Source organism: Triturus cristatus, chromosome 5_2 (assembly GCF_964204655.1).
Source record: "Triturus cristatus chromosome 5_2, aTriCri1.1, whole genome shotgun sequence".
Classification (NCBI taxonomy): domain Eukaryota; kingdom Metazoa; phylum Chordata; class Amphibia; order Caudata; family Salamandridae; genus Triturus; species Triturus cristatus.
In genome coordinates this window covers 423,811,656-423,831,788 of record NC_140588.1, presented here as the reverse complement: position 1 = coordinate 423,831,788, position 20,133 = coordinate 423,811,656, and the positions used below count along the sequence as shown (strand labels likewise).

The following is a 20,133-nucleotide window of genomic DNA, read 5'->3' as shown; positions in this document are numbered from 1 at the left end:
CTCAGAGGGGCCCGGAGGGGGCCCTGACTGCCCTAAGACCCACCCTCGAGGTATCGTAGCCGGGCACTGGCGGGAGACTCCTCAGGGGAGGAACCTCGTATCTAGGATTGCACACTCGGCACCACACGACAGAGAGACACCACACGAAGAGTTCTTACGAGCAAATCTTTATCAGATCGAAGTGGTAAGATCTTTATGATCAGCTAGGCAAATATATACAAGCAGAGCGTGGGCTCACAGAGTCTTGGAGGGGGTTCAGGAGGTAGCGGGACAGTCTTTGTGGTTAAGAATCAAAATGCAGGAGCGTACCCGGCGCACAGCTCACAATCCTCGAGCTGGGGGATACGCTTGTCGTCGTGGGGTCCGGCGGGACCAAGAGAGTCTGTGGGAGCCGCGAGTCACTCAGCGGGGCTCGGTTACCAGTTCGGTGGTCTTACGATCTTCGAGGAGCCGCGAGTCACTCAGCAGGGCTCAAGCACAAGTTCGGAGGTCTTACGATCTTCAGGGAGCCGCGAGTCACTCAGCAGGGCTCAAGCACAAGTTCGGAGGTCTTACGATCTTCAGGGAGCCGCGAGTCACTCAGCAGGGCTCAAGCACAAGTTCGGAGGTCTTACGATCTTCAGGGAGCCGCGAGTCACTCAGCAGGGCTCAGGTGTGCCAAGGCGAATCTGCCGGACAGTCCCAGAGCACCTCTTGTTATAGGGCGACTCCTCTTTGATGTCCGGAGTCTGTGCAGGCAGGGGTCTTGTCACCTGGGGGTCGCTTGTTGGGGTTTCCTGCCATTGTCTTTTGATCCTTTCAGGGCTGGGTCGGGAGGAGTCCCAGATGCCCAGCAGGCGTGGAGCCAGCTCTCGGGGAGGCCGGCAGGTCGATCGAAACCCACCGTCCCAGGGAAGCGCAGAGGTGTGATAGAAACTGCTCCTCCCTCTCTCATCCCAAGGGGAGCGTGGTGTCCTCCAGCCGGAGTGGCGCCTCTAGGCCCGGGTCGCGCTGGGGCCGGGCGGCCATCTTGATGCATGAAGTGGGCACGCGGGCCCGGTGTGGCCGAAGGGAGGAAGGCCACGGACGGGAAGTCTGGGTTGGGTGCGTGTGAGTTCTGGTGGGAAGGATCGGCTAGGCCGTGGGTTTGGGGGCTGGTGTGAGGTGCAGGGGTCATGTCTAGCTATGTTACGAGGGCCGGGTCTAACACGCGTCCCCCCCAGCTGAAAGCCGGAGAGAACTACCCATCTTCTTGGGGGTTCTCTTCGCTGAGGCGGAAGAACCGGGAGAGGCCATCGGCGTTGGCGTGGTCAGTCCCAGGGCGGTGTTCCACGGTGAAATCCATCCCCTGGAGGGAGATTGACCACCGCAGTAGCTTGGGGTTTTCTCCTCGCATCTGCATGAGCCATCGCAAGGGGCGATGGTCGGTTTGGACCTTGAAATGGGTGCCGAACAGGTAAGGGCGTAGTTTCTTGAGGGCCCAGACTACGGCGAATGCCTCTCGCTCGATGGTGCTCCATCTCTGTTCCCTGGGCAATAGTCTTCGGCCGAGGAATGCTACGGGCTGGTCTAGGCCTTGGTCATTTACCTGGGAGAGGACTGCCCCGATGCCATGCTCGGAAGCATCAGTCTGTACCACAAACTCTTTGGAGTAGTCGGGGGCCTGGAGGACGGGGGCAGTACACATGGCCGTTTTCGGGGCCTCGAACGCCTCTTGGCAGGCAGGGGACCATTGCACCTTCTTGGGCTGTTTTTTGGACGTGAGTCCCGTGAGGGGACCGACCAAGCTGCCGTAATTCCGGATGAACCTCCGGTAGTAGCCCGTGAGGCCCAGAAAGGCTCGGACCTCCGTTTGGGTAGTGGGGGGTTCCCAGGCTAGGATGGCGTTGATTTTGGGCTGTAGAGGGGCGACCTGCCCGCTTCCAACCTGGTGCCCCAGGTAGGTTACCGAACCTTGCCCAATCTGGCACTTACTGGCTTTCACGGTGAGGCCTGCCTGGCGCAGGGCGGTCAGCACCCTCCGAAGGTGCTGGAGGTGCTCACTCCACTCGGAGCTAAAAACTGCGATATCGTCGAGATACGCGGCACTGAATTTTTCCAGCCCGGCCAGGACTCTGTTTACCAGTCGCTGGAAGGTGGCCGGGGCATTTTTCATCCCGAAGGGCATTACGCGAAAGCGATAGTGCCCATCCGGGGGGGAGAAGGCGGACCGCTCCTTGGCTCCTTCTGTGAGCGCAATTTGCCAGTAGCCGCAGGTGAGATCGAAGGTGCTGAGGAACCGAGCAGCCCTGAGCCGGTCAATGAGCTCGTCGGCTCGGGGAATGGGGTGGGCATCGGCTCGGGTGACTTCATTGAGTCCCCGGTAGTCCACGCAGAAGCGGAGTTCTGGCGCGACCCCGGGGGCAGCTGCTTTCGGGACCAGGACCACGGGGCTGGCCCAGGGGCTGTCGGAGGGTTCGATCACGCCTAGGGTCAACATTTTCGAGACTTCGGCTTGGATGCAGGACCGGACCCGATCAGGGACTCGGTAGGCCCGGTGTCTCACTGGCGGACTGTCCCCGGTATCCACGTCATGGACACACCAGTCGGTGACTCTAGGGACCAGGGAGAAAAGGTCCGAAAACTGCCCTAGGAACTGGCGGCAATCTTCACGTTGCTGGGGAGTGAGAGACGGGGCGAGGTTCACTCCTTCTACGGAGCCGTCCTTCTCTTTGGTGCACAGGAGATCCGGGAGAGGATCTGACTCCTCCTCGGACCCATCATCCGTGGCCAGTAGGAGGCTCAGCTCCGTTCGCACAAAGTGGGGCTTGAGGCGGTTCACGTGGAGGACCCGGAGGGGGTCCCGGGGGGACTGGACGTCCACCAAGTACGTGACCTGGCTCTTCCGCTCAACCACCTTGAAGGGCCCGGTCCATTTGTCCTGGAGGGCGCCGGGTTTCACGGGGGCCATGACCCATACCTGCTGGCCCGGCTGAAACTCGACCAGAGTGGCGTTCTGGCATTCTGGTCGTACCAGCGCTTCATCTCCTCCTGACTTGCCTCCAGGTTGGCCTCGGCCATCTCTCGGAACCTTCTAGTCTGATTCCGGAGGGCCAGGACATAACGGAACACATCTTGGGGGGGGGCTTCGGGGCGCCGCCTCCCAACCTTCCTTGACCAGGCTGAGGGGCCCCCTGACGGGGTGCCCGTAGAGTAACTCAAAGGGGCTGAACCCCAAGGATTTCTGGGGAACTTCGCGGTATGCGAATAGAAGGCAGGGGAGCAGGATGTCCCACTTACGCCGGAGGGGCTCTTCCAGGCCCGCGATCATCCCCTTCAGAGTCCGGTTAAACCGCTCTACCAGGCCGTTTCCTTGGGGGTGGTACGGGGTGGTGAACTTATAGGACACCCCGCATTGTTGCCATAAGGACTTCATGTATCGGGAGATAAAGTTGGTACCGCGATCGCTCACGACCTCGCGGGGGAAACCCATGCAGGAGAAGATTCCCATCAACGCCCGGCCCACCACGGGGGCCGTGACGGTGCGCAGGGGGATGGCCTCAGGGTAACGGGTGGCATGGTCCACCAGGACGAGGATGAACCGGTGCCCTTGGGAAGTTGGGGAGTCCAGGGGCCCTACAATGTCGATCCCGACCCGCTCAAAAGGGGTACTGACGACAGGGAAGGGTTGGAGGGGAGCCTTGCTCTTCCCTCCACTCTTCCCACTGGCCTGGCACGTGGGACAGGACTTGCAGTGGGCTCCTACCTCTGCTTTCATTCTGGGCCAGTAGAAGTGGGTCACGAGGCGACTGTACATTTTGTCCTGGCCCAAGTGGCCTGCGAGGGGAACATCGTGGGCCAAGCCCAGGAGGAGGTTTCGGAAGCGTAGGGGTACCACCAGCACCCGGCCGGACCCTAGCTCCACCGACTTTTGTTTGCTGTACAGAAGGTCATTCTCCCAATACACCCGGTGCGTCCCCGTCTGGTCGCCTGCGGCCTGGGCCTCTGCCTGTTGCCGGGGCCCGACCAGGGAGGTACAGGTAGCCTGTTCTCGGCAGAATTCTTCTCGGGAGGGGCCCCCCTCGTGGCGCCAATGGTCTAATTCGGGCAGGTCGCCTACCTCGGTGACTGGGGTGGAGTCAGAAGGCGGGTGTTCGTCACTGGCGATCGGCTCTGCTGGTGGGGGAATGGGGGGACCCTCGGCTGGGACCATCCTATCTTCAGAGATCAGGGCATCGTCGACTTCCCTCAGGGGGGTCAGTCAAGCCGCCATAGATCGAGTGGTGGCGCACACCCACTCAGGGAGGCCCATCATCCCTAGGTGGGTCTTGCGCTCAACTTGTCCCCAGGGGGAACTTTCCAGGTCGTTCCCCAGGAGACAGTCGACGGGCTGGGAGGTTCTCACTGCAACTTTTAGTTTACCGACCACCCCTCCCCACTCAAAGGGCACCAGGGCTACCTTACATAGGCTTTCTGTGTTGTCGGCTGAGATGACAGGGCAAAAGACATTGGGGAGGACCTGGTCTTCGTGTACTAAGTGGCTGAGGACACCGGTGATGCTGGCCCCGGTGTCACGGAGGGCTTCTACTTGGTGGCCATTGATCTTTACGAGCTGCCCATATTTCTTGGTGTTAGAGGGCAGGAGGCTCCCAGGGACCATCTCCCTATCTCCCAGGGATACTAGGGCCATAGCTGCGGGTTCCCACTCCTCGGCCTCCTCAACCTCCTCCCCCAGGGCTAAATTGGCTATCTGTCTAGCAGGGGGTGTTGCCGGAGTGGTGCGTGGGGCCATGGGGCATTCAGGGTCGTTGGCGTAATGCCCGGGCTTCTGGCAACGGAAACAAGTGATGGTTACCCGGTGCCCCGTCTAAGGGGGGGGCCGGATACAGCTGGTGGGGGTGCCGGGAAAGGCGGAGGTTGGGACTTCGGTGGACTAGCTTGGGACTCTCTCTGCCCTCCCTGGTTCCCCCCCCCTCTCTGGCGAGGTGGTCCCTGACTGGCTCGGGGGTACTCTCCTACAAGGCCCCGGGAGACCCGGGTGTGGGTCCAGCGATCCGCCTCGACAGCCAGCTTTCTTGGGTCCGTGAGCTTGCTGTCGAGCAGATGCTGGCGTAGTTCCACAAAGCAGTTGGCCGCCAGGTGTTCCCACAACATAAGGTCGGTTAGTTCTTCCATGGTGGATACCTTGCTGCCCTTGATCCACCCATCGAAGGCGCGGCTGAAGAAATTCACATATTCCACCCAGGTGGTACCCGGGATCTTTCTGCAGTCCCGGAACCGCTGGCGGTACATCTCCGGGGTGAGGCCGTACCTTGTGAGGAGGGCCGCTTTCATGTGTTCATAGGAGGTTTGCATGGAGGTGGGTAGGTCCAGCAGGGTGTCTCTTCCTTCGCTCAGGAATCGTCCCCATAACCCAGCCCCCCAATCCTTCTGCGGGACCCGATGGGAGGTCATGGCGACCTCGTAGGCCCGGAACCACTGCTGAATGTCATAATTCTTGTAATATTCTTTGACCACATCCTTGGGAATGTGGACCTTCTGCTCCGTCGGCGCGGCCGCCTCCCGGTTCCCCGAGGGCCGCGTTTCTTCGCTTCTCGCTTTCAATTCTATCTCCTTCAGGCTGCGTTCATGTTCCAGTTGAAGTCTCCTTCCCTCGTGTTCTCGTTGGAGTTTCTTCTCTTCTAGTTCTCCTTGTACTCGCAACTGTTCTACTGCTAGCTTTTTCTCGGCTAATTTCAACTCACCCTCAATTTTGAGTTTGGCTAATTCGAGCTCGTGATGGTGACTTTTTTCTCTGTCTGCGAGTTCCTCCGGGGATAGGCCCCCGTCTGGTACGAAGCCTCGCACCTGGTTGCTGCTGCGTTCTCCTTGGGAGGGTTCCGCTTCGTCGTGGGGCTCCCCCGCTCCTTCTGGGCGGGAGGCTCCGGAATCCACCCAAGCTTTCAGTGCCTTTTGCATATCTTCTTTGGTGTTGAGACCAGTGGTAGCGATTCTGAGTTCCTTACAGAATTGTTTTAGTTCCTTGTGAGTGTACTCTTTCAGCTGTTCCACCTGGAACACGGTACTGGCGTCGTTTTCTATGAGAACCACGGCGTTTCCTTCTGCCATCTTTGTCGGTAGTGCGTCAGCCGTTCACGGTACGATCTCTAGATTATGGGCCCGAATCCCGTCGCTTGCCACCAATGTTAGAAGGCGACCTCAGAGGGGCCCGGAGGGGGCCCTGACTGCCCTGAGACCCACCCTCGAGGTATCGTAGCCGGGCACTGGCGGGAGACTCCTCAGGGGAGGAACCTCGTATCTAGGATCGCACACTCGGCACCACACGACAGAGACACCACACGAAGAGTTCTTACGAGCAAATCTTTATCAGATCGAAGTGGTAAGATCTTTATGATCAGCTAGGCAAATATATACAAGCAGAGCGTGGGCTCACAGAGTCTTGGAGGGGGTTCAGGAGGTAGCGGGACAGTCTTTGTGGTTAAGAATCAAAATGCAGGAGCGTACCCGGCGCACAGCTCACAATCCTCGAGCTGGGGGATACGCTTGTCGTCGGGGGGTCCGGCGGGACCAAGAGAGTCTGTGGGAGCCGCGAGTCACTCAGCGGGGCTCGGTTACCAGTTCGGTGGTCTTACGATCTTCGAGGAGCCGCGAGTCACTCAGCAGGGCTCAAGCACAAGTTCGGAGGTCTTACGATCTTCAGGGAGCCGCGAGTCACTCAGCAGGGCTCAAGCACAAGTTCGGAGGTCTTACGATCTTCAGGGAGCCGCGAGTCACTCAGCAGGGCTCAAGCACAAGTTCGGAGGTCTTACGATCTTCAGGGAGCCGCGAGTCACTTAGCAGGGCTCAGGTGTTCCAAGGCGAATCTGCCGGACAGTCCCAGAGCACCCATTGTTATAGGGCGACTCCTCTTTGATGTCCGGAGTCTGTGCAGGCAGGGGTCTTGTCACCTGGGGGTCGCTTGTTGGGGTTTCCTGCCATTGTCTTTTGATCCTTTCAGGGCTGGGTCGGGAGGAGTCCCAGACGCCCAGCAGGCGTGGAGCCAGCCCTCGGGGAGGCCGGCAGGTCGATCGAAACCCACCGTCCCAGGGAAGCGCAGAGGTGTGATAGAAACTGCTCCTCCGTCTCTCATCCCAAGGGGAGCGTGGTGTCCTCCAGCCGGAGTGGCGCCTCTAGGCCCGGGTCGCGCTGGGGCCGGGCGGCCATCTTGATGCATGAAGTGGGCACGTGGGCCCGGTGTGGCCGAAGGGAGGAGGGCCACGGACGGGAAGCCTGGGTTGGGTGCGTGTGAGTTCTGGTGGGAAGGATCGGCTAGGCCGTGGGTTTGGGGGCTGGTGTGAGGTGCAGGGGTCATGTCTAGCTATGTTACGAGGGCCGGGTCTAACATCCAATTCAAGTGTTCAGAGGGGAAATGATCAGAATGATATCTCAGCTGAGGTGTTCACTAGAGAAGAACTTGGGGTGGATACAGGAAGTAAAGACCATGGTTGTGTAGAGCTGAGCGGTGACAATTTGTAGGGTGTGAGTGATGGAAGGAAGATTAGCACTTCTGGTAGGAACATTATGAAACTTAAGCGACTTGAAGATTATGTATATGATGAGCAGCATTAATGTACGATAGTACCAGCCACTTTTGCTTTAGTTTCAGTTGTTAAGTTTTCTTTGTTTTGTTTTTTGTAAGAAGGGGGATGTGTAGTAATAAGTATAGTTTGGTATGTGTAGAATGTAGAATCATTCTGGTCATGTAGAATTGAGAACCAAAACTGCAGAGTGTTCTTTATATTTATTTACATGAGTAGAATGGTCGGGTCAGTGTTACCGGAGCCGGTGACACTTCTTCATGACTAGGCGATGTTCGAGGTTGCCAAAATAGAAGAATCTTCCTTAAAACCTATTTGGATTTCCTTGTCGTTACTTCAACACCCTTCTGGACAATGTCTACACTCGCACCCGGCGATGGGAAAGATTTAAAATAAGGGTCTAGGTAAAAGAAATTGTAGCCTGAGCTGAATGAGGACAAACAAAATAACAGCGCAGATGTGTGTGAAGTAGTTTATGTGCTAGCCTCTGTATTTTCATCATAGATTAGATTGGCATTGTAAAAATTCTAGGTCACGACAGCCCACTGTTTTAACCCCACCAGAACCTGTTACTTCCAATGAACAATGAATTTATCTTACATTCCCAAACATTTCATACACCGATATAAAAAAACGGAGGTCTCAAAACATTCTATAAGTGAGCCTTTAAAGATTGATCAATCAGCAGTGTAGCAGCCTGGGTTTGTCTATCCATGATTTCTGTAGCACTGTGGATTTGCCATCTAACTGCAAGGGGCAGTTAAGTACCTTGTCTACAATACAAATCAAATACTGTGAAACAAAAAAGGCACTCTACAAAGGCAAGGCTCTACAGTGAATTTAGAGAAGCACAATAAATATTATGGTAACTACCTGGTAACTTTGGTGTTCATGAAACATTGCTGCAATGTATCAGCCAACCGCTGGTGGACTAAGGAGTAGCGCAGGAAGGCTCTGCCTTTGCCCAGTGATGTTTTCAACTGAAAAAAATAACGGAAAAAATAATCAACCTAACTCAACTCTAGCAGCAAACACTCAACATTCATTGTACTATGTATCGGCCGCGATTATGCACATTTCAAATGTTCAATAAATATTTGAATACGTATATGAATATTTAGCTGATGAATCTTTGCAAAGTAGCAGACGGAGAACTGTACCTGTGTGTTTGTACGTGCATGTGTGTAAACCAATAAAATGTATGATTAAGTTAAGTTAATTTATAAAACAAACTCTGAAATAGTATAATACAAAAAACAATGGTCCTAGACCTACTTTAGAAAAGGATCAGTCAATACTCCTTGTATTTCATAGAATTACCAATCAGTCATGAGCGTTGATCACGTGCAGCCGCACCCGCTCAAAGCAATGAATACAATAATATTTATGAACAGTAAAAATGCAGTACCCAATGTTTTGCTCAACCATGCATTTAATTCTTCATGCCAATGGTATACAATACTAATGTGAACGTTTTCATAAATCGAAGTAGTACAATCATAAAGCACTCAATGTAGAAGGTTGCTCCAGATGGAACGTGCGGGGAGAAAAGTGCTCAAGTGGAAAGGGGATGTGAAAAGACTTCAAAGTAGTGACATAGGAGATAGAGGTTGATATGTTCTAAACAGAAATGGAAACGGTTGTGATTCACCGTTCCTTCGGGACTGGCCACAAGTATAATCAGGATACAAATTTACATTTCATATCATACAGATATAATTTCTTATGATGCACGTTTTTTCAAGGAAACAGCATGTGTGGTCCAGGCCAGGTACTAGGGGCGTCGACGTTTCGATCCGTCTTGTGGCCGCGAGGGTAATTTAAACCTCGGCCGTGCGGATCTTCCTCAGGACGAAAAGGGGCAACCAACTCTTATAGGGATCCGTCAAAGTTAGTTAGACCAGGGTCCTAGTGTGTCAAGGTCCGTCGATTAGTCGGCCCAGCAATCACTCAATGATGTGCGTCAATAAGTTGCCTAGTAGTAGTTACAAGGGAAACCAATCTCCTGTTCGGTTTGGACCGTGACCGTGTCCGAGAGCAATTCCCAAAGTGAGTTGGCTCGAAGGGAGGTGGCGGCCGCTACCTCCCTTCGAGCCAACTCACTTTGGGAATTGCTCTCGGCCGGACCACAGATTGACTTGGCCTTGAATGCCCCGGACACGGTCCAAACCGAACAGGAGATTGGTTTCCCTTGTAACTACTACTAGGCAACTTATTGACGCACATCATTGAGTGATTGCTGGGCCGACTAATTGACGGACCTTGACACACTAGGACCCTGGTCTAACTAACTTTGACGGATCCCTATAAGAGTTGGTTGCCCCTTTTCGTCCTGTGGAAGATCCGCACGGCCGAGGTTTAAATTACCCTCGCGGCCACAAGACGGATCGAAACGTCGACGCCCCTAGTACCTGGCCTGGACCACACATGCTGTTTCCTTGAAAAAACGTGCATCATAAGAAATTATATCTGTATGATATGAAATGTAAATTTGTATCCTGATTATACTTGTGGCCAGTCCCGAAGGAACGGTGAATCACAACCGTTTCCATTTCTGTTTAGAACATATCAACCTCTATCTCCTATGTCACTACTTTGAAGTCTTTTCACATCCCCTTTCCACTTGAGCACTTTTCTCCCCGCACGTTCCATCTGGAGCAACCTTCTACATTGAGTGCTTTATGATTGTACTACTTCGATTTATGAAAACGTTCACATTAGTATTGTATACCATTGGCATGAAGAATTAAATGCATGGTTGAGCAAAACATTGGGTACTGCATTTTTACTGTTCATAAATATTATTGTATTCATTGCTTTGAGCGGGTGCGGCTGCACGTGATCAACGCTCATGACTGATTGGTAATTCTATGAAATACAAGGAGTATTGACTGATCCTTTTCTAAAGTAGGTCTAGGACCATTGTTTTTTGTATTATATTATACCCAGGTCCAGTACCATATTAGGGTAACCCCATTTTGACAATGGCCAAACTCTGAAATAGGCCAGCTATGGTCATGATCATCAATCTCACCCACAATACTGAATGCCAAATCCATGTTTACTGTCATTAGCTTTTAACACTGGATGTGCTATTGTTTGACATAACAATGTTGCTGATCTCCTTGACTTCTCTATTGATTTATAATACGTCTTAAGAATGTTTAGCCATTACACTTGTTTTACTTGTATATGCACACACATACAGTAGTAATAAAGAAGTACTACTTCCTTACTATACAATGCAGTTAAAAACCTGCAAGTGTAAATTTCTACCTACAACTCTTCTATTTTTCATATGAGGAGATCATCGTACATGTAGGGTTACGATATGAGGCGAATGTGGGAGAAACCAGAGTAAGTGGCTGGCAAAAGAGGCATAATTAGTACTAACTAGGAGGGATTTAGAGAGGAATAAGGAGGGGTTCTGGGAAGGCTAAGACGGGGTTTATGGAGGGACAAACAGAAACCTACAAAAGAGTAAGCCCGTTGCTGTTCACAAACTGCTCTTTTAAAGTTACTAAATCCAAAAAGGAGCAAAAACAGTACAACATATGGGGTGGGGGCATGGCAAAGTAGCTAAATGGCTGACACACTCTTCTGGTGCTCCACATCGGGGCCAATGCCATCCTTGAATAATACCAAAGGGTGCTGCCACCCCACGACACTGCTCACCAGCAACAAGCACAGGGATCCCCAGGAGCCATGAGGTTTGCGTGGTGGCCAAGATGAGGACTGTGGGAATGTGGTGGGGGCTGTCCCAGGTCATATTTGACGCCATAGCTGTGGGTCCTAGCGGCCGAGCTGCAAGAACCGACACTGGAGTGCCCAGACGATGATGCGGCTGCCTCCCCAGCCCTCTGTCTCCCCTCCTCCCAATGAGGAAACCAGGGATGATACGGAAAGAAAGGCCTGGTGCAAGGAGCTGCAGCAGGTGAGAGGCCAGGCTGTAGCAGAGTGCAGGGCAGACCCAGGAGGTGACGCGGCTGAGCGAAGGACTATGGGGCGGCTGTGCGCGTGTGTCGCCCCCCCCCCACTGAGAATTTACAGTTGAAGAATGAACTGGGGAGGGAAAACAGGATTGTGATACCACCGCTGCCTTGGAGAGCATTGCAGGGACAGCGTCTGTTCAGAGGCGAAAAGGGCATTTGTGAGAACGCCTTCATCGGGGAGAGAATTCAAGGGCTAGAGCAGTTTATTACCAAATATAATATGCAGCACATAAGGAGGGCTTGGATCCTTTAAGTGTCTGGTTGTCTCACATCCTAGGTGTCCGGTGCTGTTTATGTTCACAGGACTCGGAGCGTGGTGGGCTGCACAGGATACAGCAAGCAGCAGAGGGGACCCTGCACCATAGGAACAGCCATACTGGTGGCAGAGATGACCCCCTTACAGATGAAATACCCCCAGTACCCTGACAATGGGGATCAAAGACTGCAGCATTGACATTTCGGAGGACCAGTGGGTTCTTCAGCCTCTGACAAAGGCTGTGAGAGGCACTGCGTAGCTGCACATGCCACCGGATGCAGAGACCGCCCCAATAAAGAGGTGATGCTGCTGACGATGGGGGTTTGTGGGGGGGGATGACCCCTCATTCCCACATCATTATCCTTGACTGCACATGCCCCTTGAGGTGAGGTGGACCAACACCTCAGTAAAAAGTGGGAACACCCCACCCCCCTGCACACGCCACACTGTGCATATACGCTTGACAGCCCAAAAGCTGGAAACCTTACACCACTAGGAACCCGCTTTGCTGACATGGTGAAAGAACAGGGTACACCAGGGCCCTCGCAGGGCAAGATAGACCACTTCACGCGGGTGGGAGGGGGACAACATGCACAAGCAGAAATTACACCCACACCACAGATGACCCCACTGACTCAAACCTCGCCACATTCCAAAATACTCCAAGGAGTAAAGGACTCTAGGGTTTTGGGCATGGAAGCAAGAATCGAGGGGGTCGGATCAGAGGTCATAGTGAAATGATAGTATTTCTGTAAAGTGGAGGATCAAACGACAGAGGTGGAAATGCACATTTAACTTGTAGAAGATGACCTCAGAGCCTTCAAAAAGGACATCACAAGGCTCCGAGAGGTGGCATGGGGTCTGGAAAGGAGGACGGAGGACATGGAGGGTAGATCCTGCCACAACAACCTGCGTCTGGTGGGAATAATAGAGGGAGCAGAGGAGACCTGTCCAGAGGCCATCTTCCTCAACTGGTTCAGATCCTGGGAGTCTACATAAGATCTATCACCATTGTTCTTAATTGAATGAGCACACTCATTCAGAGGCTTACGCTGGGAGCACCCCTCAACCCGTGTTCGATCGAATACTTAGCTACCTAGACAGAGATGCCATCGCTTAGACCACGGGTACTCATAGTACGGCCTGCGGGCCTCCAGCGGCCCGGCAAGCCTTCCTTGGCGGCCCGCGGACCTTGCAGACATCCTACCTGTGTTTTTAAAAAACAATTCAATAGTGTTAGCAAACACTGCTGGTTGCAGCAGCCGGGCCTCTGAGACTCTGCTCTGTGGGGGCCGGGGGATTCCAGTGAGTGGAGATGCAGGGGGCTAAGAGGTGAAATACAACAAAGCTTTATTAACATGTAAATGGTCTTTTAAAGACCTGTGAAGTACTCGGGTGCGGCTGTATGTGTATGTGCTGGGAAGCAACCAAACTAAACGCCATTCTCTCAATTATAATAACAAATATTTCCCCATTTTATAAAAATCATGTTAAGGGTACTTTTGAGTGCTCTTGTGAAACGAGACACTTCAGACTGGCACAAGATCACGGCTGGCAGGATTGCTGGCCTTGTTAGTGACAATAAAGCGCTCTTATCTATAAACCGCACACTGCTCCACTTTAAACTTCCGGATATTTGATAGCACTAACTTTAATTCTGGCGGAAAGATATTTTGACGATGATGCTTTGTCCTCGGTCAATGATAAGTCTTCGAGCCCCTGAATGACTTTATAGCTCTGGTGACTTAACTGATGTTAATGTTTAGGGCGGGTCTGTCACCCGCAGGGGCAGGTAAATGATACCCATGGGCAGGGCTCAAGACGGGCAGGTTCACAGGGCCTCTTGTTCTGTCCGCGCGGTTGAGATCACCTGTCCTTGACACACCCTGAGACTACCATGTTTAAGATGGGGCCTGCCTGGAGACGAGGAACGGCCATGGACCGCTTGGTGTGCGCGCAGGCGGTGGACGCCAAGAGTGAAGGCGTGGCTCCAATACCGTGGGTTTCGAAGGGCATCAGAGATTGCAGCGACGCTACTTTAAGTTCAAGTAGTAATGCACATATTTCCTTTTTATTCATTGTTTTCTACTTTTTGAACGTGGGCCTTGCTTAACGGCATAAAAATGTGAATCGCACGTTTGTCAGCCTTCAGAGTACAATCACATAAAGATGAATGTGGTACGGTAAGACAACACAGTTTTGACTGGTACAAGTTTATGTCCGTGGTATTAAAGGCAAGGCTTGTTACAAACACCTTCTACCACCTTATTATGAAAGCACATTTGCGGAGGTGGGGATGTGTGACAAGAATATTTGTGCATATGTGTTGGGGTGCTTTTTTTGGTGTTGAAAATGAGTTTTTTTGGTGTCATTTTGTTTTTATGTTGTATTTAGATTGTTGTGTTGCCTTCGGTTGTGGCTGTTTATTGTGTTGCGCCTTATGTTTTGTTATGTTGCTATTTTGCTTTCTGTTATTTTCTTTCGTTGTGTTGTGCTCTGTAGTTACTCTGGCGATGTCAACAGATGCTGCTATATTTCTAGTATAAAGCAGCACACTCTGCTAAAGTTTCAGTGAGAAAAATCTATTTAACACAGTCTACGGCAGCAGCGTACTGTTGCTCCAGCTATACAACTATTTTTTTACACAATCGAAACCCAGTAACCGCCAGGGACATGGGGCAATTGGTGCGGCTGTGTGTGTGTGCGCTGGGAAGCTGTCTCAGCCGGGCTGAAGGCTGACACACACAGGGGTGGGGTGACGGAGGGAGATGGAGAGAGGTAGTCTGGGGGAGACAGAGGGAGGGAGACAGAGAGGGAGGGAGACAGAGGTTGAAAGAGGGTGACAGAGAGAGGGAGACAGAGAGAGGCAGTCTGGGTGAGACAGGGAGGGAGACAGAGGGAGATGGAGGGTGACAGAGGGAGCATGGGAGACAGAGGGTGACAGAGGGAGGGAGGCAGAGGGAGGGAGAGGAAGGGAGACAGAGAGAGACAGAGGGAGGCAGAGAGGGAGAGGGAGGGAGGCAGAGGGAGGGGGAGGCAGACGGAGAGGGAGACAGACGGAGAGGGAGGGAGACAGAGAGAGGGAGACAGAGGGAGGGAGACAGAGGGAGAGGGGGGAGGCAGAGAGAGGGAGACAGAGGGAGAGAGACATAGAGAGGGAGACAGAGAGAGGGAGACATAGAGAGGGAGACAGAGAGAGGGAGACAGAGGGAGAGGGAGACCGAGGAAGGGAGACCGAGGAAGGGAGACCGAGGAAGGGAGACCGAGGAAGGGAGACAGAGGAAGGGAGACAGAGGAAGGGAGACAGAGGAAGGGAGACAGAGGAAGGGAGAAGAGACAGAGGAAGGGAGACAGAGGAAGGGAGACAGAGGAAGGGAGACAGAGGAAGGGAGAGAGAGGGAGACGGAGGGAGACGGAGGGAGGGAGAGGGAGGGAGGGAGAGGGAGGGAGGAAGAGGGAGGGAGAGGGAGGGAGGGAGGGAGAGGGAGGGAGAGGGAGGGAGAGAGAGGGAGGGAGGGAGGGAGAGGGAGGGAGGGAGAGGGAGGGAGAGGGAGGGAGGGAGACGGAGGGAGGGAGACGGAGGGAGGGAGAGGGAGGGAGACAGAGGGAGAGGGAGGGAGACAGAGGGAGAGGGAGGGAGACAGAGGGAGAGGGAGGGAGACGGAGGAAGGGAGAGAGACAGGGAGAGGGAGGGAGACTGAGGGAGGGAGAGAGACAGGGAGAGGGAGGGAGACAGAGGGAGGCAGAGAGGGAGACGGAGGGAGGGAGACGGAGGGAGGGAGACGGAGGGAGGGAGACGGAGGGAGGGAGACGGAGGGAGGGAGACGGAGGAAGGGAGACAGAGGAAGGGAGAGAGACAGAGGGAGGGAGAGAGACAGAGGGAGGGAGACAGAGGGAGGGAGGCAGGGAGGGAGGCAGAGAGGGAGGCAGAGAGGGAGGCAGAGAGGGAGGCAGAGAGGGAGGCAGAGAGGGAGACGGAGGGAGGGAGATGGAGGGAGACGGACACAGAGAGGGAGAGAGAGACAGAGGGAGGGAGAGAGAGGGAGGGAGACGGAGAGAGGAGGGGAAAGAGGGAGGAGTGCGACAGAGAGAGGAGGGCGACAGAGGGAGGAGGGCGACAGAGGGAGGAGGGCGACAGAGGGAGGAGGGCGACAGAGGGAGGAGGGCGACAGAGGAAGGAGGGCGACAGAGGGAGGAGAGATATGTGTATGCCGGGTCTGGTGGCTCAGTGGACGAAGGCGTCTGCTGCAGGGACCTGTGTTCAACCTCATGGTCACAATTTTTTTTTCCTTTAGCCCTGCCCCTCCCCCTCTGACCCCGCCCCCACCGGTGCGGCCCTCGGCCACAAACCACACTGTAAATTTGGCCCCCGAGAGAAAGTTTGTGAGTACCCATGGCTTAGACCATCTGTACCCTACAACAAGCCATACTCCAATTAAACCAGGTTATGATCTTTCCACATTACACAATAAAAGTACAACAACAGTGGTAACAGTTGGCGGCAGTCAAAACCAAAATTAGGGCAATGCACGTCACATACATGCTCCTATACCCCGTAGGCTCAAAGCCACCTACCAATGTAAAAACCATATATTCGATATGGCAGATGCATGGGCCTGAATTGAAGAACGGTTGGCCTGCACCCACCCCAAGAACCTCTAGAGAGAGGACGAGGGAGGGGAGTGTCAGACAGCGCTGTCTCAAAAGGCAGTGAGGGAGAAGAGCAGCATCACTGCCTGGCAGAAGTATCCTTAAGGATGCATACAAATCCTCCGCCTTCTAAGGGCAGAACATTAGAACGTCACCACCAGATTGAAGCGTCAAAATCCCTGGAACAGGATTGGTCAACCCCCATGCCCAACCAGTGACTAGAGCAGGACCACAATATACATTACCAAAACAGATTCAAGAGCCAAAGGATCATGCGCTGGCGATACCGAGACCGAGAACTGCAACAGACAGAGGCGCCCCATCACACATGGGGGCCTCAATAGAATGCCTGAACAGAAGAGCACAGAGCCCCTATCTGAACAGGACCTGCCCCAAGATACGCCTTCATGGGGCTACATGTTCCTTTAAGACAGGTTATGTTTGTTTTCAGTGGTTGGGGAACAGTTGAGAGGGCCCCTGACAGGATGCAAAAGGCACTCCTGTCTCGGAAGAGGGCACAGGCCCTAGTTCAGTATGACAAGTAATTCATTGTTGGAAGAATGGGGTGGAGGGAGGGGGATGGGGATACAATTTTTGGTTTTTTTTGTTACCACACTAAGTTTACATACCGCACCACGATAGACACTGTCACCACACCACACATAGTGCAGAATGTCCCACACAGGAGGAGACAGTGCCTTTAGAAGGGCCACATCACTCTGCTGCCTGACCTAGAAAATGAACAGCCGCCTCAACATCCGAAGGTGTGTGAAACTGACAAGAGTGGGCATCCTCCTCCAACATTGTAGCTGCCTCCTGCGAAACGGCTTCAAACCAGTCTATCACTCTGGATTCCATAACAGATCACCAGGCATAGCCATTCTGATCCAGGCTATACTCCCACTTGAAGAACACTGAGTCCACCATGATCCAATGGGTTACTTTATATGGCTGATGGGCACCCTGTGGAGGTCGCGTCTGGTTCTATGCTCAAGGTATGCCCTGCAGCCCCACAGACAAACATTTCTCACACAACTCAGTGGAGCACTCCTTGCAGCTTCTCCGGGCCTCACAATAATCAGAGGTGATTTTAATGGGCTAATGAACCTGACACTTGATTAAACAGGACCACAGCCTCTCTCCTTACCCACAATGTCCCTCTTGGTCTCATATACTGACATACTGGGATTCAATGACGTCGACAAGTTATCACAAGAAGCGGGCTAATACACATTTCTTTTGGGGGTGCACGGAACCATATCTATTTTGGACTACTGCCCACAACACATGCCCTCCATTTTAGACATACAACTACACACTTGACCTCTCTGACTATTCCCCCTGGCGATAGAAACACACCGTGGTGGCCCCCAGACAATCCTATCATGCGACTTAGCACCTGGTGTTTTTCACAATGGGCGTTCTGCGAGACTCTTCCAAACTAATAAAAGGACAATAAATTCCGCAGCAACACTATGGGGCCGTGACATGAGGGACAGGCATATCCACTCTGGCACATTGATGCCGACTGAAACAACAGGAGACAACAGACCTTGACTGTGCGGCACAGCAAGTAGAATGAGGATACATAGAACGGACCTGAGATGAGGCTCTGCATAAACTCCAGAAGGCCAATTTGGCACTTAGAGAGCTCTAAACCGAGGAGACTATGCAGGTGTAACAGAGTTGCCTCTATGAACATGGCAACACAATGGGCAAACTCCTCCACTGGCTAAGCCAAGCATCAGACAAACACCACCAAGTTACACTCATTGAATACAATAGCAGCACAACACACACATCCCCATGTGACATTTTTGAGCATCATTTTGGACCAGTATGGCTCACTCAATACCCATATGCCTACGCCCTCTTCACACAAGAAAGACACCTACCTCTTGGTGACAGGCATGTCACAAATCTTAGAGGTACAACAGCGGGCCTTGGAAGCCCCAATCACAGCCAAAAAGATTGCAATAGCTAACTACCTCTTCCCCGGGACCTGATGTCTCTCTGGCTGAATTCTTTCACTGTCAGGCTGACAAGCTTACCTCTTCCCTGGTAAAACTATACAGCGAAGTGCTAGAAGAGGGATGCCTCCCCTCTGACCCGGATGAATCCCTAATAGAGCCCATCCACAAAGTTGACCGCACCCCCACCTGAACTTATCATATAGACCTATATCTCTAAACAATAGTGAAACCAAAATACTTGTGAAGGTGCTTGTGCTACGCCTCTACAAAGTACTCCTTACTGTAGCACATGTAGACCAAAGTACCTTTAAGCCCACACGATCAACACGCCATAATATATGCCACCTGCACAATGCCCTGGCAAATGCTCATTTACTACACTTGATTCAAGCAGTAATACTCACAGACTTCAAGAAAGCTTATGATTGATTATCATGAAATGACCTATTTGCAGTGTTTGCAGGACATCGGTTTCTGCCCATGCAGTTAGAACTGCTGGAACCCCATCACAACCATTCGCGCTCCGGAGGGGAACACGCCAGGGATGCCCGCTCTCACCCTTCCTATTCTCCCTAGTGGTAGAACCCCTGGCCCGGGGGTTCGAACAGGGCTGAGGTTTGGTTATTGCTATAGACCGACGACCTTCTGATATTCTTCGGGAACTGCCACACTTCCGGACCTCTAGTGATAAACACCCTAGACACATTCTTACGTAAGTCAGGGGGAATATAAAATTAGAGCCTATAGGGCACCCAGAGGGTACAACCAGATTGGCCAGAGAGCCAGAATTAATAATCATGACCACTAGCTACCGATACCTCAGGGTGCAGATACGGGCCATAAGATGCCAGACGAAAGCAGCCAACCTCTCATGCCTGCTGACGGCCATGTAGGGGGACCTCGCAAGATGCACCACACTGCCACTCTCACTTATGGGCCGAGTTCCCTTGCTCAAAATGATGACCCATCCCAAATTCCTATACGCAATACAAAACTACCCATAGCGCATTCCAAACAAAACCATAATGTCCTCCAATACATCATAAATTCCTTCATATGGGCAGGTGGAACACAACAGTGGTGTTAAGCAAATGCTGCAAATCCACTTTTGACCGAGGACTGGTGATGGTCGACCTCCTTTCCTCCAACCGGGCCCAACACCTGCTCACACTAAATAACTCTATCTATGACATACAAGATGACACAGCCTAGTCTATCAACCGCTGGCATATGAGTACCACCCTCCTGCCCTACATATACGGGGGACGACTGCTGGCACAGGCCCCCAACTGACAACAACAATAGGAAATTGGAGGACCGTTCTATTCTATTCTGTGGCTACCCAGACGGGCCTCACAGCGCTAGAGATAATATGTTGGTTGCATATCCTGAGCATACAACTGAAAAGAGCAGTCCTCAAGCATTTTCTAAATCTCAGTTCCGATTCAATCTTTCTCATCTCCACCAGTATAGCATTTCAGAGTTTGGAAGCAAGTAAAGCAAATGAGCGTCCCCCACCACTAGCTTTCTTGATCCTAGAAACCACAATCACTCCGTCCACCACGCAAGCCGGCTCAGAAGATACGGAAGGACCCTAACGACCTTGTGGCTCCAGGTGCTTTAGAGTGGGCACTATAGTGGCATAGTGGCATCACCGGTACATAGGCGGACTTACTGTGCCCAACGTGGTGACCGTGTCAGTTAGTTGGGGGGGGGGGTTGTTTGAT

General features: G+C 52.8%; 1 protein-coding gene across 3 annotated transcripts in view; it reads right to left on the bottom strand.

Moving 5' to 3' along the window:
• Positions 1-20,133, bottom strand: part of FYCO1 (FYVE and coiled-coil domain autophagy adaptor 1) — a 785,579-nt gene that overhangs the window by 584,210 nt on the left and 181,236 nt on the right. For all 3 annotated transcript variants that reach the window (XM_085607344.1, XM_085607346.1, XM_085607347.1), the window contains exon 5: positions 8,409-8,515. In XM_085607344.1, coding sequence (XP_085463470.1) covers positions 8,409-8,515 — 107 coding nt within the window. The remainder of the gene's footprint in view (positions 1-8,408; positions 8,516-20,133) is intronic.